The sequence below is a fragment of the Bicyclus anynana genome, chromosome 26 (genome assembly GCF_947172395.1).
Source record: "Bicyclus anynana chromosome 26, ilBicAnyn1.1, whole genome shotgun sequence".
Classification (NCBI taxonomy): Eukaryota; Metazoa; Arthropoda; class Insecta; order Lepidoptera; family Nymphalidae; genus Bicyclus; species Bicyclus anynana.
In genome coordinates this window covers 2,335,146-2,356,493 of record NC_069108.1, presented here as the reverse complement: position 1 = coordinate 2,356,493, position 21,348 = coordinate 2,335,146, and the positions used below count along the sequence as shown (strand labels likewise).

At 38.4% G+C, this 21,348-nt stretch overlaps 2 protein-coding genes across 3 annotated transcripts in view; both read right to left on the bottom strand.

Moving 5' to 3' along the window:
- Positions 1-271: 271 nt before the first annotated feature.
- LOC112053537 (phenoloxidase-activating factor 2) overlaps positions 272-21,348 on the bottom strand; it is a 35,563-nt gene continuing 14,486 nt past the window's right edge. Inside the window, exons 2-9 of one of the 2 annotated variants that reach the window (XM_052889648.1) lie at positions 14,059-14,242; positions 13,308-13,419; positions 12,654-12,759; positions 9,844-9,953; positions 4,932-5,182; positions 4,049-4,233; positions 2,705-3,493; positions 272-1,660 (exon numbers count right to left, since the gene is read on the bottom strand). In XM_052889648.1, the coding sequence (XP_052745608.1) occupies positions 3,299-3,493; positions 4,049-4,233; positions 4,932-5,182; positions 9,844-9,953; positions 12,654-12,759; positions 13,308-13,419; positions 14,059-14,242 (1,143 nt within the window). In that variant the 3' untranslated portion in view covers positions 272-1,660; positions 2,705-3,298. The remainder of the gene's footprint in view (positions 1,661-2,704; positions 3,494-4,048; positions 4,234-4,931; positions 5,183-9,843; positions 9,954-12,653; positions 12,760-13,307; positions 13,420-14,058; positions 14,243-21,348) is intronic. The other variant, XM_052889649.1, reaches the window with a different exon arrangement.
- Positions 1,499-3,247, bottom strand: LOC128199615 (uncharacterized). The gene is made up of 7 exons (XM_052889846.1): positions 3,173-3,247; positions 3,017-3,130; positions 2,861-2,974; positions 2,705-2,818; positions 2,549-2,662; positions 2,393-2,506; positions 1,499-1,660 (listed from the first exon to the last, which is right to left on the bottom strand). The coding sequence occupies exons 1-7, from the start codon at positions 3,245-3,247 to the stop codon at positions 1,499-1,501; spliced, it is 807 nt and encodes a 268-aa protein (XP_052745806.1).

The following is a 21,348-nucleotide window of genomic DNA, read 5'->3' as shown; positions in this document are numbered from 1 at the left end:
TATTATTCAATTAATGGGTTGTGTGTAGGTTCAAAAATAAAAACTAGAGATTATTATTCGTATTTTTTATATTTCATTGAAAAAAATATTTATAAATTCTCGGTACAAAAAAAATCTATCGGTATGACGTGTAAGTATCACTTATTTATTGAGTATTTATATTACATTAGAGTACAGATAAAAAATTTTATTTAATATAATCATATTATATCACATTTTTTTAAAAACTTTTATGAGCAATTAAGACCCTCAATTTATAAAAAAAAAATAATAAAAATAAAATGACTGGAAGAGTGCTTTTTTGTCAATGTCAATCAATCATTATACTTAAAAAAATTGGGATTATATTTTTATCTTGTATTATTTTGATTTATTTATTTTGCTTTTCATTTAATCCTTGCTAGTAGGTCTACGATAGGCCTCGTGACGACAAAATAACGTATTTATAACCAATAGCGCTGAACCGGCAATATCGCTAGACCCAGAAAAATAGAAATTCTAAAAAAAAATAATTATCAAAAAAAAAAGTAATAATCACCAATTTGACAAAAAGTACTGTGCGAATGAAAGAGCAATATTTTCTGCTCGCCCACTATTGGCTCAACTATATCTTTTTATGATATACAGGGTGCTCGGGAGTATTTACCACAACTCTAGGGTTATATTCTTTATGGAAAAATAATGTCTAAAATAACTATTTTCGGAGTAATAAATATTTCTCTCGTGTTACCATTACGATTACGTATTTTAAAATGCAAGGATATATAAAGGCGTGTGTTACATGGATAGTCGGAATTATTTGAATTACTTTGTATAAAAACTTAAAAAAAAATAATTAAAAAAAATTAGTTATGCAGTTGGGCTCCTATAAATGGACTTGTCAACACCTTTTTTGTAAATAGATCTTAAATTGTGTCCCTTATATCGCATCCTTATATTATGAGCTAGCCAAACTAATTCAATGATAAATATCATGAAGTAGCTTACTAGTGAAGTGCAGAGTGCGTCGATATCGACAGTCTTACCACTACGATTACGTATTCTAAACTGCAAGGATTAGTCAGAATTATTTGAATTACTTTGTATGAAAACATAAAAAGATTTTTTTTTTCGGTTCCTTTAAATGGACCTTGAAGTTATGGAAAAAACTCCCGAGCATCCTGTATATACGGCATATGGCGTGGTGTTTTAGGCCTATTGAAATGGACATTTTTTAATTGGAGTTGGTCTAGACTTATATACTGTTCTTATGCTAAATGGTAGTCTTTGAGCGCTTTCAGAACGAGTAGACCTTAACGTCGAGACCCTTGCCGGACTGTCCTATAAATTGACTGGTCAACACCTTGAAGTTATGGGAAAAACTCCCGAGCATCCTGTATATACAATGCGAAATGGACATTTTTCAATATACATACATAGATATATGTCGTAGTATCAAATTGGAGTTGGTCTAGACATATATACTGTTCTTATACTAAATGGTAGTCTTTGAGCGCTTTCAGAAGGAGTAGGCCTTAACGTCCAGACCCTTGCCGGCGATCTTGTCGTCGATCCAGTCGCGCAGGTTGGACACGTCGACGTACACCCCGGGGGTTCCGTCCTCTCCGCAGCCGATTCCCCACGCGACTATACCGCTCTGCATGTAGCGGTCTGGGTCGTTCTGTTCACAACAAAAATTATTAATCATAATACTTATTAAACTTATTATAAAACACGGCTGAAAGCTCAGTCATGAGCTCATGGCTAATGACCCCATATGGGTTCTAAACTCGTCGGGCATCTAAGTAAAGTTTGTGGTGTTGTAGAAAGTAAGTACTGCAGGGTTATTTATTATCGTTCTTCATCATATTTTCGATTTTGCAATAATCTAACATTGTGTTTTCAACGAAATGACATATTTATCGTCATTTTACGTATTAAGTAAAATTAGTATCTATAGTCGTGGTAGTAGGCGATAATAACGTTATTTTAACAAAAAACTATAGAATTTACGTAATTCCGTTTAAATCATCATGTTAGATGATTGTAAAAACTAAAAATCATTATTTGTTTGATGTATTAAATGCAATGCAGACAAGGATATTTCGTTGAAATAGTTATTTTAGATGATCGCTTGAACGAGAATATGATGAAAAACGATGTAGATATACATAATAGGCCCGCTAAAATGATTTTGAAATTTCTTTTACCACTAACAAATCGCGTTATTTGTGATTATTATTATTAATTAACACAGACAAAAGAAAGACACGTTGTCGACCAATAGTGATGGGTTTAAAGAATAAAACTATCTCCCTTTTATTGCGATGAGACGAGACGAAAGAGAGAGACATATTTTCATTGTCACCGTCGGGCACTGACGTCACCGTCCTGGCACCTGGTGGAGACGTACCTCGATGGGGCACACGAGGGGCGAGCCGCCGTCGCTCTTGCAGGTGTCCTGGCCAGGCTCGCCGCCCGCACACATGAAGGAGCTGTGCAGCTCGAAGAAGTGGCCCAGCCGCGTCTGACACTGACGTCACCGTACTGGCACCTGGTGGAGACGTACCTCGATGGGGCACACGAGGGGCGAGCCGCCGTCGCTCTTGCAGGTGTCCTGGCCAGGCTCGCCGCCCGCACACATGAAGGAGCTGTGCAGCTCGAAGAAGTGGCCCAGCCGCGTCTGACACTGACGTCACCGTCCTGGCACCTGGTGGAGACGTACCTCGATGGGGCACACGAGGGGCGAGCCGCCGTCGCCCTTGCAGGTGTCCTGGCCAGGCTCGCCGCCCGCGCACATGAAGGAGCTGTGCAGCTCGAAGAAGTGGCCCAGCCGCGTCTGACACTGACGTCACCGTACTGGCACCTGGTGGAGACGTACCTCGATGGGGCACACGACGGGCGAGCCGCCGTCGCCCTTGCAGGTGTCCTGGCCAGGCTCGCCGCCCGCGCACATGAAGGAGCTGTGAAGCTCGAAGAAGTGGCCCAGCCGCGTCTGACACTGACGTCACCGTCCTGGCACCTGGTGGAGACGTACCTCGATGGAGCACACGAGGGGCGAGCCGCCGTCGCCCTTGCAGGTGTCCTGGCCAGGCTCGCCGCCCGCGCACATGAAGGAGCTGTGCAGCTCGAAGAAGTGGCCCAGCCGCGTCTGACACTGACGTCACCGTACTGGCACCTGGTGGAGACGTACCTCGATGGGGCACACGAGGGGCGAGCCGCCGTCGCCCTTGCAGGTGTCCTGGCCAGGCTCGCCGCCCGCGCACATGAAGGAGCTGTGCAGCTCGAAGAAGTGGCCCAGCCGCGTCTGACACTGACGTCACCGTACTGGCACCTGGTGGAGACGTACCTCGATGGGGCACACGAGGGGCGAGCCGCCGTCGCCCTTGCAGGTGTCCTGGCCAGGCTCGCCGCCCGCGCACATGAAGGAGCTGTGAAGCTCGAAGAAGTGGCCCAGCCGCGTCTTGCGCAGCGCCGTCTGGCACTGGCGCCGCTCCACCACTGGCACCTCGATCTGCAAATAGAAGACAAAGATTCAGAAATCTGCTCTTGTTATTTGACAGTCTACAATGAGACTTAACAACAAAGGACATTTCCCAAAATGGGCCTTTAATATTTATCTTTAAAAAATTTAGTAGGTACGAGTTGTCTGGATATCCACCACGTATGGATGCCACTGTTCGCAGCGTGGTGCCAAAGAAGAAAACAACAATATGATGAACTTTCTGCGCAGACTACCTGGATGTTATTAATGCATACACATCCTAAACACTTCTCGAATGTGTGACCTCCCCTTCTAATAAACAAGATCACAAAAACAAGTCAGATCTCTCCGTAAATTCCGTCTAATATAGCAGTAGTTCCTAGTACAGACGAGTGAAGACATTCCTACAAAACGTGATGCTCTTGCATTCTCAACTTTTATCAGCTCAATATCCCCTTTGGCGCGGTTTGTGTTTCTTATTGAAATATGTGGGCTGATGACTTTAGTTTTGTACGCAAATACCTGGCAAGTCAATGCCAGCTGGCAGAGTTGCCAGAGTTGCCAGCAACAGGGAAAGGACTGTACCTTTTTAAGGATGACTTGGTAGTGTCCTTCCTTGCCGAACTTGTCCTTGCCCCAGCCGGAGGCGAGGCAGCGAGTGCCGCCGGGCACACGCTCGCGCGGCGGCGGCAGGCACGCCAGCTGCACGTTGGGCGCCAGGTCCATGGGCTGCGTCAGGAATAACACCGCGATGTCGTAAAATAGATTTCCTGCAAACCAAACAACGGTTGGATAAAGCTTCTCTTTCTACACAAGTAGCAAAGTAGAATTTTGCACCGATTGAGTAAAAAATATTGTGACGTGGCGGGTAGCAGCGACAGTGATTGTACCATTATTTTGTAGTAGAGGAAACCACCCCGAGCAAGTACCAGGACTTGTGACCTTGAGAGTAGGTTTAAGGGATTACAATCCCTGCCCATATTAAACATTAAACAATTTATGATAAACAATAATTACAACACAAAACATAATCAATAATTACAACACAAAACAGTATTGCACAAAATTGCTAACGCGACTGGCAGCGTGACGGTGTCTACACTGTCTAACAATCAACTGAGCGCAAGTCATCAAATACCCTCTTATTTATAACAACACTGATACCTCCCTTCTACAATAACATAAATTATGAATGTTAATACCACCTGAAATCGAGGAACTTCTAACATTATGTAATTCTATTAGCAATGGTAGTCTACAAACAGTACAGTAAGGTGGTCTGTGTGTCCCACTCCCAGTGTATACTTTGAAGGCTTTTTATGGCTTACGGCCTTACGGCTATGAGCTCGGAGCTGGCCTACCTCTGATCAAAGAGCCAAGCGAGATCTTCTCAAGATGTCGGTGGAAACTTTACGTTAAAGACCGCTATTAACACGGCTTTCGGTATATTTAAAAACCACAGCATTACCTTTGTTAAAGTCCTTGTGGATTTGTATGGAGGCGACATCTCTGTCCTGGTACGGGTAGAGTTCTTTAGTGGTCTGCGTGTCCCACTCCCCGGCACGGACTCTGATGGTCTTCTTGTCCGCCACGTAGTGGGCAGCGGTGAGCACAGCGCTGGGGTGGATGAGGGAGCCGCCGCCCACGTATACGTTGAGCTTCTGTCCCTGCGGATCGTTGTCGTTGACTGGCTCGATCCTGGGATCAATGTAGTCGGTACTTGATGTGAGATTAATATGGAGGATTATAATGACGTTGGTTCATTTGCAAACAAAGCAATGAGACAGATAGAAAGATAGACTAGTTTGAAATAGGCATAGCTGGGCCTGGGCACCGTTAATCAGATATTTGACTTCGTTAATTCGTTACAAAAATAGTTAGCTTCATTAAATGTTAAATAATAATAAAAATAATTTGTTTTACAATGGTTCTTCACTGATATATCAGCGTGCAAATATTTACAGAATTTCACATTAATTTATAATACCTAATAAAACTTCAATATTTATACATTACAAAATTTCACGTCATTCATGTACTCGTTAACACTATAATAATTCTTATTATTTAAAATGGAGAAGATTATTCGCTTAAACTTTATTAGGGGCATAGTTTTATATGAATCTGGAAGCTTATTGTACAAAGAAACAGCCATACAGAAGCAATTATTTGAGAGAAGAACCAGCCATCTCGGTGGCACACAGATTTTATTTGGTTGCCTGCCTCGCCAGTTTGGGCATATTAGTTTTTTGGTAGGGAACAGAATTGGATTCTTTTTTACGAATAGCAACGTTTCAAATATATAAAGGCATGGCAGCGGTAAGATTTAATTGTTTTTGAACAGAGGAGCGTTACATTTCATTACATGTAGTTAACGCGTTAATGTCACTGTGTAAAATTGCAATTTTATGTCATTGTGAATAGACTAGTACTAGTGAAACTAGAGTAGTAGATACTACTACTAGGTACTTTACCCTATAGTTTTGTTTTTGTTTTACCCTATAGTATCCGAATCACCCCTATGTATATTCTACGATTTTGCTTAGTAGTTAGTTTAGAAGATAGAATTTCTTTATGATTTTTTCCGCAATTTGGACTGATTTTTTTCTCATTGTACTAAGCATTTTTCGTTGGGTTTGTAGATAATAATTATGAACCATACTCAGGAGTACCACCCTAGAGATTACGACTTAACTAGGCATTGTGGAACTTACTTAAAATTTATTCGCAAAGTCAAAATTACGGTTATAACTCAACTCTTGCACAAGTTCGAAGTATCAAAAAAACAAATAATCGAAGAACTTATACTGGATTAACGATTAACGGACCTCTGCATAGTAACGAAAGTTAACGTGTTCGTAACATTTTCAAAAGTTAACTTAAAAGTTAATCATTTAATTAATTTTTTTTATATTCTTTACAAGTTAGTCCTAGACTACAATCTCACCTGATGGTAAGTGATGATGTAAAAAAATGTTAATTTCGTTAATTAACGGATTAACGAGTTAATGCCCAGCTATGGAAATAGGTAGCTACCAAAAGCCTCAATAGCTCGACTCATTACCGAAGGAAGGTGGTTTGATCCAGCCCGCTGGGCTATTGTCGAACCCACTCCTAATACAGTATTTTCGACTATTTGTAGAGGAATGAGAGTTTTGGTTAAAAAAGATTATTCTTTAAAAATAACTTTAACAAAATGCCTGACTATCCCAAGCTCTCGTTTTAAAAAGTGGAAGATAAGAAAAGTTTGAAATGTATAAAATAAATAATATTTAAAAGTTTATATTTCAATAGTGTAAGAATAGATTTGTTAAAAATGTCCGAATAAAAGGCTTATATAATATTTTGTTTTATCAGATTTTGTCGATGTTTCACATCTGCCAGGCGTTCCGTGATGGCTCACATTTTTTTCAATTAATGTAGAATGGACATAGAAAACATTATTCCAAAAAAAGGAATCCAAAAATATAATACAACGTGCAAACAACTCCATGCAAAGCCATAACATGACAGGCTTCCCATCTTACTATGTTATTACTACACCCTTTTTTTGAGTATTTTGCGGAAATACCAACAAAATCACCCAATAATCTGCTAAAAGGCATTAGCCTCGCTGGAACTGCAGCAAATTGTTGTTAAAAAAAAAATTAATAAAATAAATAAAAAAAAATATAAAATAATGGGAAAAAAATATATCATACGCGTAAAATAAACCTCCTTTTCTTGAAGTCGGTTAATAAGATATTTAATCAATACGACAAAAGTATTCCCGATTACGTTAAAAGTATTCCCGACATATTAAAAAAATCGAGTATAATATTGATCACAACATATTTTTAATTCGGCAGTATTATATGTCTGCAGGGACTACGGCGCAGGGACCACGGGGAATAAACCATTTTAAGGGTCATATTTGCGGCGCTGCCGCGGATCCCTGATAAACGCCCCATACAAAATAGTATGATTTAATGACGGCGTAGGTTTTAATGATCGTTAGATTTGTATGGGCGTTCAAACAAAATTACTAATATCTTTGTTATTTTGTTCATAATAAAAAATGTCACATTTAATGTAAGGAAGCTAAAACTGGATGAATTTTCATCTAATATATTCAAACCTAGTCATCATCCCCATTCTAATAAATATATCTAATTAGACACACACAAGCCCGGTGCAAAACTGCAATCTATTTTAGTGACAAACTGTGCTGTTTAGAAGCAACAATTTATGGAGCTTGTATATGCAGAGTTCCCAACTTAGGGGTTTCCCCCCCAGATTTAGGGGCCAAATAAGTGAAATGGGATTTTTTTAGGAGTTTGAAATTTTTAGGGGTGTTTTCAGGGATTTTTTGACTCTTTAATATTTTTAAATTGATGACAATTTTAATATTTCTTTCTTGACCTAGCGATTTATAACGATATATAATACGATATTCTACAACCATTCAAAAAAAATTGTTAAATATATTTATTGTCAACATGTATGATTTCAAAAAATCTGAATCTTCTGATAAAGATGTAATATTTTGTCTGTATTAAATATAGACTTTTGAAACATATTACAGCATATTATTTCAAAATTATTTTTCATACTCAATAATTAAGGCGATTTTAGGGGTTTTTGACACAAACTTTAGGGATAAATATTTTGGAGAGTTGGTAACACTGTGTATATGTCATCGTTAAATACATTAGTATAAAATGTCACTCGCAATATTTTAATCTGTCGATATAGTGTGAACTGAACACACTGACTACAATTTAACGTGTTATTTTTCGGTATATTATAATAAATTAGTTACATAAGTTAAGTATTTCTTTTTTTAAATTATTGTCTGCCTAAAATGCTTGTTTAGCCCCGCTGTGAAGTGGTAATTAAACAGTGTTTTTGAGCAAGAGTAGTGAAAATAAACTTATTCATACGGTTACTGTAAAGTCACTCTGATAAATTACATTGAATACTCTGGAGTCGATAAATTACGTCCCTCCAGTTTTCTACCTCGCGATACAGCCCCTCATTATGTATTAATTTGTAATTAATCGCAGAGTAACCAGAGTGAATCTTTACTAGCAACGTACTGTAGCCGGTGAAACCCATTAAAAAAAAACGTCACGCGTCTCCTACAACAACCGCATAAACAAACTTTTTTCATAATTTGTATTTCAAAATTTAACACTAACAATAATTACGTAAATTAATATAATAATCAATAATTACCATTAAACAAATACTCCATCTCGTTCTTTATTTTTTTAAATAGTTTTTAAAATATTTCAAAACATAAGACGCCATTTTTATTGAATAATATTGAAAATTACTGATTACTGATGCGACCAATGATGTTAAATAGTGGTAGATGTGTTACTAGGTCATGAGAAATGAGACGCTCAAAAGAGGACCATCTTAATGTTAGTTGTGGTTTATTTAAACAAATAATACCTAAATATCGTCTACAAAGTCGAGTTCAGAGTTATGTTCAGGATGTGTGAAAACTACTTACTTATATATTTATTTATATACTTAAATAAATAATGTAATTAAAGACGTGCATGTGTGCGCTCAGTTTTGTAGCCTATTACCTATTCGGATCACTTTTTGTGGTGATTTTGTAGGGACGTAACCGATCTATATTATAAAATAGGGATGATAACAGTTTTTTAAATTGTATATAAATTAAGAGTATACTAATAGTAAAGCAATTTTGTAAAAGGAACAGGGTATCTGCGATCATTACTTTTGGAGCTACAGGGATTTAAAAGGTCAGATTTGCGGCGCTGCCGCGGATCCCTGAAAAACTCCCCATACAGATTGGTACGAACTAATGACGTCGTAGGCAATGTAATGATCGTTAGATTTGTATGTGCGTTGAAACAAAATTACTAATATCTTTGTTATTTGTGCGATTAAGTTTATTGTTTAAATATTTAAAAAAATGTCACATTTAATGTAAGGAAGCTAAAACTGTATGAATTTTCATCTAATTACGATAAAATTTTTTTTAATAGATTTTGAAATTTTATAATCTCATTTATTTTTCAAATATCTAGTCAATGTTTGCTTTTTATGTATAAATTAGTTAACATTGACCCTATTTACCCGAATGTATCATAAAAATCAATATATTCAAACCTAGTCATCATCCCCATTATTATCGGATGCGACGGTTCGTGTCGTATTGACCCGAGAATGTATTACTTTTTGAATTTCGTATTTAGTGCGGCTACGACACCGTCGTGTTCCTAATTGTATATTATTATCTAATCTAATTAATATAATAATTTCGGTGCTAGTACTAACTACAAAGTGTTTTGGCGCCAACCAGAAGAATGTTAATACATAGACAAAGCGTATCGTGCTGTCATAAATAGTGTTAGACTCACTTAAGTATGGCGACCATCCACGGGAACTCTCCAAACTTGGCCTCGTGGTCGTTGTCGCCCTTGGTGACCATGCCGACGCCGTTGGGGTTACGCCAGCCGCAGCCTGTGCGCTGTGGACAATAAAAAAAAAAATAAGGCTTTATTACTGCTGGTTAGTTACAATTACAATTTTAAGTATACTTACACATAATAGAGATGTTACTTGTCGGAGAAAACGCATCTGAGGTACAGAGCAGACTGGGAAAATGGCAGGAGAAATTGGAAAGTGTTGGCCTACGAATCAGTCAAACGAATACTGAATTTATTCTTGGACTTTGGCGGCACATCTCAATCTTCCAAAATTGCCTTAAATGGTGTAACCCTACCAGCTTGCTCCGATTTTCGGTACCTCGGATCGCCTTTTCAAAACGATGGCAATGTGGACTGAGACGTGAAAAGTAGAATAAATGCGGGATGGATGAAATGGCGTCAGGTCTCAGGAGTACTATGTGACCCGCGAATGCCTCTTAGACTTAAGGATTAGGACGGATAGTAAAGGAATGCATATGTTGAGATGGATGTCTGGTGTGACAAGAATAGATAAAATAAGGAATGAGTATATAAAAAGAAGTCTGAAGGTGGCGCCAGTGACAGAAAAATTGAGGAGTAGAAGGTTAGCTTGTTAAGGACATGTAATGCGTAGAGAGGAAAGTCATAGTACTAGGAAGATGTTGAATGTGCAAGTGGAAGAACATAAGAGGAGAGGAAGGCCAAAGAAGAGATGGTTGGATTGTGTGAAAGAGGACATGTGTGTAAAAGGAGTGGATGATGAGTTGACGAGTAACTAATGGAAAAGATTGACATATTTTTCTGACCCCACTTGGGATAAGGGTAAGGAGATGATGATACATAATAGGAATGATGACTAGGTTTGAATATATTGATTTTTATGATACATTCGGGTAAATAAGGTCAATGTTAACTAATTTATACATAAAAAGCAAAGTTTGTCTAGATATTTGCAAAATAAATAAGATTATAAAATTTCAAAATCAACTAAAAATATTTTATCATAATTAGATGAAAATTCATAGTTTTAACTTCCTTACATTAAATTGACAAACATGTACGATGTACAATCGATGCACATAATAGGTTGTATGTTTTTGGAGTTTACTTAAGAATCGACTTTACATATATAGCTGAAAAAATATGGGCTGTAAAATTCGATAAACGAATGACAGCGTTACGTTTTTCTGCGCACCTTTCACTTTTCAGGCTTTAGCATTGGGACGTACATAGACAACATACACCTATTTAGACAGTCGATCAGAGGGCCTAGTGGCAGTTTGATATTGTGACGATCGCGTTAACGTAAACGCGAATTTCTAAGTAATTGAAACAGCGCTATCTAGTGGCACTACTGCACAACTGTTTCAATTCCATATAAATTCGCGTTTACGTCAACGCGATAGTAACAGTATGAAAATATTGAATTTGAAAACTACCACTAGGATAGAGTAAACTCCATTCGTGCGTTGGGGCCGACACACACTTTTTTATATGTAGTGGCGACTTCCAAACATCACGATCCTGAGCCACCTGCATCCAGCGAATCCCTGCGACTCACTTGATGTCGTCAGTCCACCTGGTGGGGGGTCGACTAACATTGCGCTTTCTAGTGCGGGGTCGCCATTCCAGCACTTTGTCCATCGGTTCTTCGAACTATGTGCCCCACCCATTGCCACTTCAGCTTCGCGACTCGTTGAGCTATGTCGGTGACTTTGGTTCTACTGCAAATCTCCTCATTTCTGATTCGATCACGCAGAGATACTCCGAGCATAGCTCGTTCCATCGCCCGCTGTGTGACTCTGAGCCTTCTTATGTTGTTAGTAGTTATTAAAGTAATTGGTATGTGTAATACCAGGAAAATACTTAAAATAATGTAATTAAAGATTTATGGATTGGTTGATCACTTGATATTACAACAACAAATGTACATACAGTACCCATACTTTATATAATTTTCGAAGCAAGCGTTAGCCGTGATAGCCCAATAGATATGACCTTCGCCGTCGATTTAGAGGGCAAATCCGGCCCGGGACATATACCTCCAACTTTTCAGTTGTGTTGCATTTAGGAAATTAAATATCATTTGTCTCAAACGGTGAAGGAAAAACATCGTGAGGAAACCTGCATACCTGACAATTTTCTTGATTCGAATGGGGATGATGACTAGGTTTGAATATATTGATTTTTGTGATACATTCGGGTAAATAAGGTCAATGTTAACTAATTTATACATAAAAAGCAAAGATTGTCTGGATATTTGCAAAATAAATAAGATTATAAAATTTCAAAATCTACTAATAATATTTTATCGTAATTAGATGAAAATTCATACAGTTTTAGCTTCCTTACATTAAAGGCGACATTTTTTAATATTATGAACTATAAACAAAAACGCAGAAATAACAAAGATATTAGTAATTTTGTTTAAACGCTCATACAAATCTAACGATCATTAATTGCCTACGACGTCATAAGTTCGTACCATTTTGTATGGCGCGTTTTTCAGGGATCCGCGGCAGCGCCGCAAATCCGACCCTTTAAATCCCTGTAGCTCCGAAAGTAATGATCGCAGATACCCTGTTACTTTTACAAAATTGCTTTACTATTAGTATACTCTTAGTTTATATACAATTTAAAAAACTGTCATCATCCCTATTCTGCCTCGATTCGACTAACCTAACCTCTCTCATTTTGAGAGAAGACTCGCGTTCAACAGTGAGCCGAATATGGGCTATTAATGGTGATGAAAACGAGCTTACCGTAGGCAGTTTGTCCGGTCGAGGGGTGATAGGGTTGTCAGGTTTCCTGGTGTCGGGAGGTATGCAGCACACGTCCAAGTACGAAGGGCACTTTCCATCGCCAACCCTGGAAAATAAATAGATACAGATTAAATAAATCTATACTTATAATAAATCTGTAGAGAGGTCAATTCTGTACATGAAATATATTTCCAAAATAACTATCAGGGGGTGGTTAGTGATCGATACTGATGCCAAAAATGCAATCAGTAAAATTTTTGTCTATCTGTCTGTATGTTCGTTATAGAAACAAAAACTATTCGATGGATTTTAACGAAACTTGGTACAATTATTCTTCATACTCCTGGGCAGGTTATAGTATACTTTCATCACGCTACGATCAATAGAGCAGTAAAGGGAAATGTTGGGAAAACGAAAAAAGTTACTTCATTTTTTAAGCTTCTGTCGCGAGTGCAACCTTAATGCGTAGGGTAGGGTAGGGGTAGGGGTAGTGTAGGGGTAGGGGTAGTGTAGGGGTAGGGGTAGTGTAGGGGTAGTTGGAAGTTTACATCGAAATTCACGCTGACGAAGTCGCGGGCTTCCGATATTATAAAATAAGATAATATGCATCCGACCGAATTGTTTTTTTTGTCAAAACAAACGAATGTCGCATACCTGATGTCAATCAACCCGACGCCGTCAGTAATGACGTTGTTCTCGGTGTTGCACAGGTAGTAGTTGACGCAGGTGCCGTCTAACCCGTCCTCCGTCTTGCATGGAGTGTTGCCTGGAACAGAAACAGGCAGATGTTTACAAACACTAGTGACGTAATGGCGAAATGAAATCTTTGTTTATTTGAAGTAGCCACAGAATACGTGAATTTATAGCGATTGGTAGTGAGAAAGGCTCATTTTATAAAATTATCTCTCTTATTCGTTCTCTCTTTTGCTGATTAAGTTCCAGGTTTGCCGGACATCGCAGAAAAAATGCAACTTATTTTGCGTGATGTGTGAGGAGATGCTGCAGGGCGAGTTACACTGCGAGTTGATGTTTTTGGGCAACTTACTCAGCAAGTTGATGTTGATGGGCAAGTTAATCCGCGAGTTGATGTAGTTGGGCAACTTACTCAGCTAGTTGAAGTTAATGGGTAAATAACATTGAGAGTTATTGTTGTTGGGCAACTTACACTGCAAGTTGATGTTGTTGGGCAACTTACACTGCAAGTTGATGTTGTTGGGCAACTTACTCAGCTAGTTGATATTGATGGGCAACTTAATCTGCGAGTTGGTGTTGATGGGCAACTTACTCTACGAGTTGATGTTGATGAGCAAATAACATTGAGAGTTATAATTGTTGGGCAACTTGCTCTGCAAGGTGATGTTTTTGGGAAACTTAATTTACGAGTTGATGTTGATGGGCAACTTACTCTGCGAGTTGGTGTTGATGGGCGGCACAATAGTAGACGCGAGGTTCTTGTTGTCGATGGCGGGTGCGTTGGTAGAGCTCGGCTGGCCGAAGATCTGCGCGATAACCGCGTCCAGGTCGCCGTCAGGCTGCGGCGCGGCGTGCGCCAGCGCCAGCGCGCCGAGTATCAGGACAAGCTTGCTCATCTGAACACAACAAATTATTTTTAGAATTCTCCATCACTATGTCTTTACCGATAGGTGACGGCGAAACGACGTTCTGTCCGCCCGATCCAACGGCGACCTACCCGCAATGTGATAATTTGCTTCACGAAGTATAAATTCATGTCATTTATATGATCTTTATTAGGTATTTTACTTGTGTACCTGTACTATTATGATTTCTGTGCTTGTGGTAGAATAAAAAGTTATTCTTATTCATTAGTTATATAATTATCTAGTTTGTATACATCGTTTAAATATTTTTAAAAGGCGTGCCAGCCTAATAAATGTGTATAGATGATAAGTTTTAAATAGTGTAATATATTTAAGGTTGCATTATTTAATTTTTGTAAATTACTGTATTCTTATAAATAAATAGATAAAAAAATATATATATTTTTAGAATTACTATCTAATCCTACTAATACTATAAACGCGAAAGTTTATATGGATGTTTGGATGTTTGTTACCCTTTAACGCCGCTACTACTGAAGCGATTTGGTTAAAAGGAGATAGTCCAAAATTGTATGGAGCCCAGGTCCAGTCATTGTACCCAAGCGGAAATAAAAAAAAATATTTTTTCAAACTGTTTTTGATTATACAAATCTAGGAATTTACTTTAATTCTTTCGAAATAATATTCGTTATCTTCCAAGAAATGCAACACTATTAAGGGTTATACTGGCGGAATGATGATGTTTTCAATGCAGTAATCGATTTGTGAAGTTAGACTGCTTCCATCTTAGATTGCATCATCACTTACCATCAGGTGAGACTGTAGTCAAGGGCTAACTTGTAAAGAATAAAAAAAATATATACAGCCTTGAGTGCAAACAAATATACAGCCGTGATAGCCCAGTGGTTATGACCTCTACCTCCGATTCCGGAGGGTGTGGGTTCGAATCCGGTCCGGGGCATGCACCTCCAACTTTTCAGTTGTGTGCATTTTAAGAAATTAAACATCACGTGTCTCAAACGGTGAAGGAAAACATCGTGAGGAAACCTGCATACCAGAGAATTATCTTAATTCTCTGCGTGTGTGAAGTCTGCCAATCCGCATTGGGCCAGCGTGGTGGACTATTGGCCTAACCCCTCTCATTATGAGAGGAGACTCGAACTCAGCAGTGAGCCGAATATGGGTTGATGACGACGAACCAACTATACGATTTTTGCCACACAACCGTCAGTATCTTTGGATGACCCTTAAGAGCGCGCAGCGCGTCGGTACGATATGGATAAAATTCGAAGCGCAAACGAGACGCCGAATTATGACTTTTACGTGAGTGAAAAGCACGGAGCGAATGACGCGCGACGCAAATTTTATGACGTGAGCGCCAAAACCATTTTTACCTAATTGCAAGCAAATTAAGCAACATAACGAAAAACAATGGCCATGTTCAAGATATATACCTAATTTTCTATACAAAACAAAAATTTAAGATAATAAGTTTGCTTTTCCTGAGATTGAAAGCAAAATGTGAGCAAAACATGTATTTTTCAAAAAAATAAACTATGGAGAAAAGTTTTACAAATTGTATATTTTGCATAGTCATAACGAAGCTAACACTTTGAAATATCGTTTACCCAAATATCAGGCTCCTAACTTTTCCAGAATCTGAGATCCAGAACCATTTGTAACCACCAACGAATCCGAAGACGCACAAGGTGAACGAATAATAAACGTAGTAGACAGATGATAAACTTTGATATTCACAGTTTAATTAAATATAACTAGTTTCCAACCGCGAAGGCCAACAAATCGTCATACCGGTTATTGAGCTACGCGTGGCCACGGCTTTATAAGCGCCGGTAATGGCCACACTTGTTATTCGTTTTGACGCAAATGATACATAGTGTTGCGATTAAATGCCCCTGTTGCCAAGTGGCACGTCAATTTTCTTTCTACAATCGCTAACGCTTCGAAAACTAGAAAAATGTATCGGAATGACAGATCTTGATCACGTGATCTGTCGACCTAGCACTATTCCAGCACTCCCTACCATCGTCGAACCATATTTATTCGAGTCAAACCGATTCGTTATTAATAAGTTAGAAATTAAGATATCATTCTATATCTTGCTTCGATAGAAATCAGTTATTTAAATTAGTAATAAGTTTTTAATTATAATTTAAATTCTAATATTGAATTTAATAAAATACTTAAAATAAATTCCTTTCTTTTCGATCCTCAACGTGTCGCTGACATATTTCGGGTCCGTTTATTTTTATTTATTTGGTACAGAAAACATTTACATATTATAGGTTAGTTAACAGTTAGTGATACTATTTATGCATGCTGATGAATTTCATCCAAATGTAACAGACATACAGACAGACTTACTTTCTCGTTTACTATTAGTATGGATGGATGGATGGACTATAGCTGGGCAAATTCGTTCGTAACACTCCCGATGTCCCGCGCGCACGATTTCATACGCGCGCAGTCCTACCCTCTGCCCCGCGCGCACGACTTCACACCCGCGCAGTCCCGTCCCCCCCCATACGATGGGAGTGTCATCAACGAACTTTCTATAGTATGGATTTAACAAGCTTTTCAGCTACCGCGCCATGTGACGAAGTCGTGGCCTAACCTTTGGTCTCGTGTATTATTACTTGGACAATAAAATATTGAACTGCTGTTTTTTATGTTATTTTTTTTGCTAACAGCATCCAGCAGGTGCTACATCTAATTAATACTAGTTAACTATAGTTTATTAATTAGAAATAAGACTAACTCACTGACATACTAAACTTAAAACAGATACTTTTTTTTTTTTTAAATATACTTAAACAATACACATCACTATCTAGCCCCAAAGTAAGCATACAGAGTAGCTTGTGTTATGGGTGCTAAGATAGTTGATATTATAATATTAATATACAATTATATACTACATATAAATACTTATATAATGTATAAATACACACAGACACTGGAAAACACCTATGTTCATCACACAAATATTTTCCAGTTGCGGGAATCGAACCCACGACCGTGGATGCAGAAAGCAGGGTCACTACCCACTGCGCCACGCGGCCGTTAATTGAAAAACTTGTTTAATGTAATAATGTAAGGAATAATAAAGGCTTTGAAATTAAAATTGAAATTGAACTATAGTCTGATCAGAAATGAGGAGATCCGCAGAAGAACCAAAGTCACCGACATAGCTCAACGAGTTGCGAAGCTGAAGTGGCAATGGGCGGATTCCGTGGCATGCACCTCCAACTTTTCAGTTGTGTGCATTTTAAGAAATTAAATATCACGTGTCTCAAACGGTGAAGGAAAACATCGTGAGAAAACCTGCATACCAGAGAATTTTCTTAATTCTCTGCGTGTGTGAAGTCCGCCAATCCGCATTGGGCCAGTATGACTGTTGGCCTAACTCCTCTCATTCTGAGAGGAGAATCGAGCTCAGCAGTGAGCTGAATATGGGTTGATAAAGATGATGAATGATTTGAGGTCAGATTGAAACCTCTACCTCTCCTATACTACTCCTTTTCGTAACAACGAAACGAGGTAACAGTGTGAGCTTTTTTCATGTTGTGTAGCGGCCTCTGTGGCGCAGTGGTGTGCGCGGTGAATTTACAAGACGGGGGTCCTGGGTTCGATCTCCGGCTGGCCTATTGATTCTTAATTGGTTCAGGTCTAGCTGGTGGGAGGCTTCGGCCGTGGCTAGTTAATGTACCGTCAAGCGATTTAGCGTCCCGCTACGATGCCGTGTAGAAACCGAAAGGAGTGTGAATTTTCATTCCGCCCCTACCAAGTTAGCCCGTTTCCATCTTAGATTGCTTCACTTACCATCAGGTGAGATTGTAGTAAAGGGCTTACTTGTAGAGAATAAAAAAAAGTGTGTGCCAGCACGAATGGAGTTTACTTTTTCAGATCGACTGTCTAACTAGTTGTATGTTGTCCCGCAGCATACACTATGTACGTCTCAATACTGACGCCTGAAAAGTGAAAGGTACGCAGAATAGGTTGAGCACAAAAAACGTAACGCTGTCATTCGTTCATCGAATTTTACTGCCCATATTCATACCGGGGGCTATGTAATGAAAAATCGATTCTGAAGGAATAAACTCCAAATATTATATAAAAACTAGCTGACGCCGCGCGGTTTCACCCGCGTGGTTCCCGTTCCCATAGGAATACAGGCATAATGTATAGCCTATAGCCTTCCTCGATAAATGGGCTATCTATCGCTGAAAGAATTTTTCAAATCGGACCTGTAGTTCCAGAGATTAGCGCGTTCAATCAAACAAACAAACAAACTCTTCAGCTTTATAATATTAGTATAGATGATGACCTATCCAAAACTGTCGACCAGCTCTTGTACTATGACTAACGTATATAATTCATATTGTTGTTAAAATACGATTTACTGAACGAGTAAGTGACATTGCGGTAAAACCTGTTTTAGGTAAATACCCAAATACTGCGTTACTCATTAATGACGTTTGAACTCTCTAGCGCAGTTAATAGAGGTCCTGGGTTCGATGCCAGTTCGTGATTGTTTAGGATTTTATGTACACTATTCGTCATCGTCATCAACCCATATTCGGCACACTACTGAGCTCGAGTCTCCTCAGAATGAGAGGGGTTAGGCCAATAGTCCACCACGCTGGCCCAATGCGGATTGGCAGACTTCACACACGCAGAGAATTAAGATAATTCTCTGGTATGCAGGTTTCCTCACGATGTTTTCCTTCACCGTTTGAGACACGTGATATTTAATTCCTTAAAATGCACACAACTGAAAAGTTGGAGGTGCATGCTCCGGACCGGATTCGAACCCACACCCTCCGGAATCGGAGGCAGAGGTCATATCCACTGGGCTATCACTGCACACTATTACTAAAGTTGTAAGTTTATGGTATTGTAAGAGGGTAATCTCTGGATCTACAGAATCTATTTTGAAAAATATTTTTGAAAGGCCATATTATATTCCGGTACTCTCACAGGAACGGGAACTACTATTAGCGAGTGTACGTTGTTTTTTTAATTAACGAATGAGAGAAGGAGATTAAATAAATTAAAAAAATTAAATTGATCATATAATATTGTTCGGTCCCAGTTTAACTAGGCACTTACTGTTACTTGTTTGGGATATTTATTACCCGAGTGCAAGAAGGGTTATGTTTTTCGCGCGTATCTTGTATGTATGTATGTAATATTCTTTATTACATCATATCTTCCAAACCACTGAACGGAATTACGTAATTAGGATATCGTTAGATTTGTCTCAATAACCCAAGTGTTCTTAGATAGGTGAAAAAAAAAATTACCAAGACGACTGTGAGACGCTATAGACTCGAGGTGAAAAAAAAAAATCTAATATTGCAATATTGACGGCCTCCGTGCCGCAGTGGTATGCGCGGTGGATTTACATGACGGAGGTCCTGGGTTCGATCCCCGGTTGGGCCGATTGAGGTTTTCTTAATTGGTCCAGGTCTGGCTGGTGGGAGGCTTCGGCCGTGCTAGTTACCACCCTACCGACAAAGACGTACCGCCAAGCGATTTAGCGTTCCGGTACAATGTAGTGTAGAAACCGAAAGGGGTGTGGATTTTCATCCTCGTCCTAACAAGTTAACCCGCTTCCATCTTAGATTACATCACCACTACCATAAGGTGAGATTGTAGTCAAGGGTTAGCTTGTAAAGAAAAAAATAAAATAAAAAAAAAAAGGTGAGGATTCTAAAATGGTATATCATAGCCATGTTTAAAAAAACTACAATTAGAAAAACGTTGTCTATACAAAATACGCGAGGCGGATGACTATAGGTGCGAGCAGGTTTGTGAAGTGAAGTTATAAAATAGACTAAATTAAATATATTGATTATAAAAGAAAAAAACAAGCTCAGTCCAGAAGTGTAGAAAGCAATTAGAAAACAGTCGGGACCTATTAAATAATGTAGAAGAAAATCATTCTATCCAATATCTAAGATTTTATTTAGTTTTTGATTATATAGTTTTAGATACAGAAATACATATTTATTTTTTTCTTTTTTGCTTTTAATTAGGATACTTTAGATTTATATTTAAGTTGTAAAATATAAGTATTTTGTTTTGTAAAATATTAGATGAAAGTGGTTTTGCAAGCAATGTTTGCTTTAATACGATTTTGCATACGCTAAGCATGTTAGTTCATAAGTTGATTTTTTTGTATGTGTAAAAATATGTAAAAGTCGCTAGCAAACTTAACTTAATAAATAAATAAATAAATAAGATCTCGACTGTTTTCTAATTGCTTCCTACACTTCTGGACTGAGCTTGTTTTGTTTCTTTTCAGTTTTTTATACTTTATGCAGTCGGGTTTTATTATTTGTTTAATTAATTTATTTCATATATCAATTAAGTTACAGAGGATAGTCCTTATGTCGGATTTCGTACCAGTTTTGCAGTTGGGACTTTAGCAGGGTCACTACTCACTACACAAAACTAAAATAAAAAATAGACTAAATAAATGTTGCAATGTTTTTCGTAATTAAGCAAACGAGGAAAATGAAATTATTATCATTTTGTAAATCCCCAAACAACAGATGTTGTCTTTTGGAGACTGCCGTACCCAGACCTATCTACCATAGGTAAGATTTTTTTTTTAATTCTTTACAAGTTAGCCCTTGACTACAATCTCACCGGATGGTAAGTGATGATGCAGTCTAAAATAGAAGCGGGCTAACTTGTTAGGAGGAAGATGAAAATCCACACCCCTTTCGGTTTCTACACGACATCGTACCGGAACGCTAAATCGCTTGGCGGTCTTTGCCGGTAGGATGGTAACTATCCACGAACGAAGCCTCCCACCAGCCAGACCTGGACCGATTAAGAAAATCTCAATCTGCCCAGCTGGGTATCGAACCCAGGACCTCCGTTTTGTAAATCCACCGCGCCACTGCGCCACGGAGGCCGTCAAAATTTTGTAGACACGTAACATTATCTATAATATAAAAAAATATATACGGTCGAATTGAGAAACCTCCTCCTTTTTTTTGAAGTCGGTTAAAAATATTGTTGATAGTGTCATGATTTTTATAAAAAAGTAGTCTTTGTTCTCTATATTTTTATTCTGTGGATAAAATCCGTAGTCTGTGAAA

Bases quoted from the DNA above. Each gene is read 5' to 3' on its own strand.
- LOC128199615 (XM_052889846.1), bottom strand. From the start codon at position 3,247: ATGTGCGCGGGCGGCGAGCCTGGCCAGGACACCTGCAAGGGCGACGGC. The intron at 3,131-3,172 runs GTACGTCTCCAC...CGTCAGTGTCAG, and splicing joins CCCTCGTGTGCCCCATCGAG to ACGCGGCTGGGCCACTTCTT. The intron at 2,663-2,704 runs GTACGTCTCCAC...CGTCAGTGTCAG, and splicing joins CCCTCGTGTGCCCCATCGAG to ACGCGGCTGGGCCACTTCTT.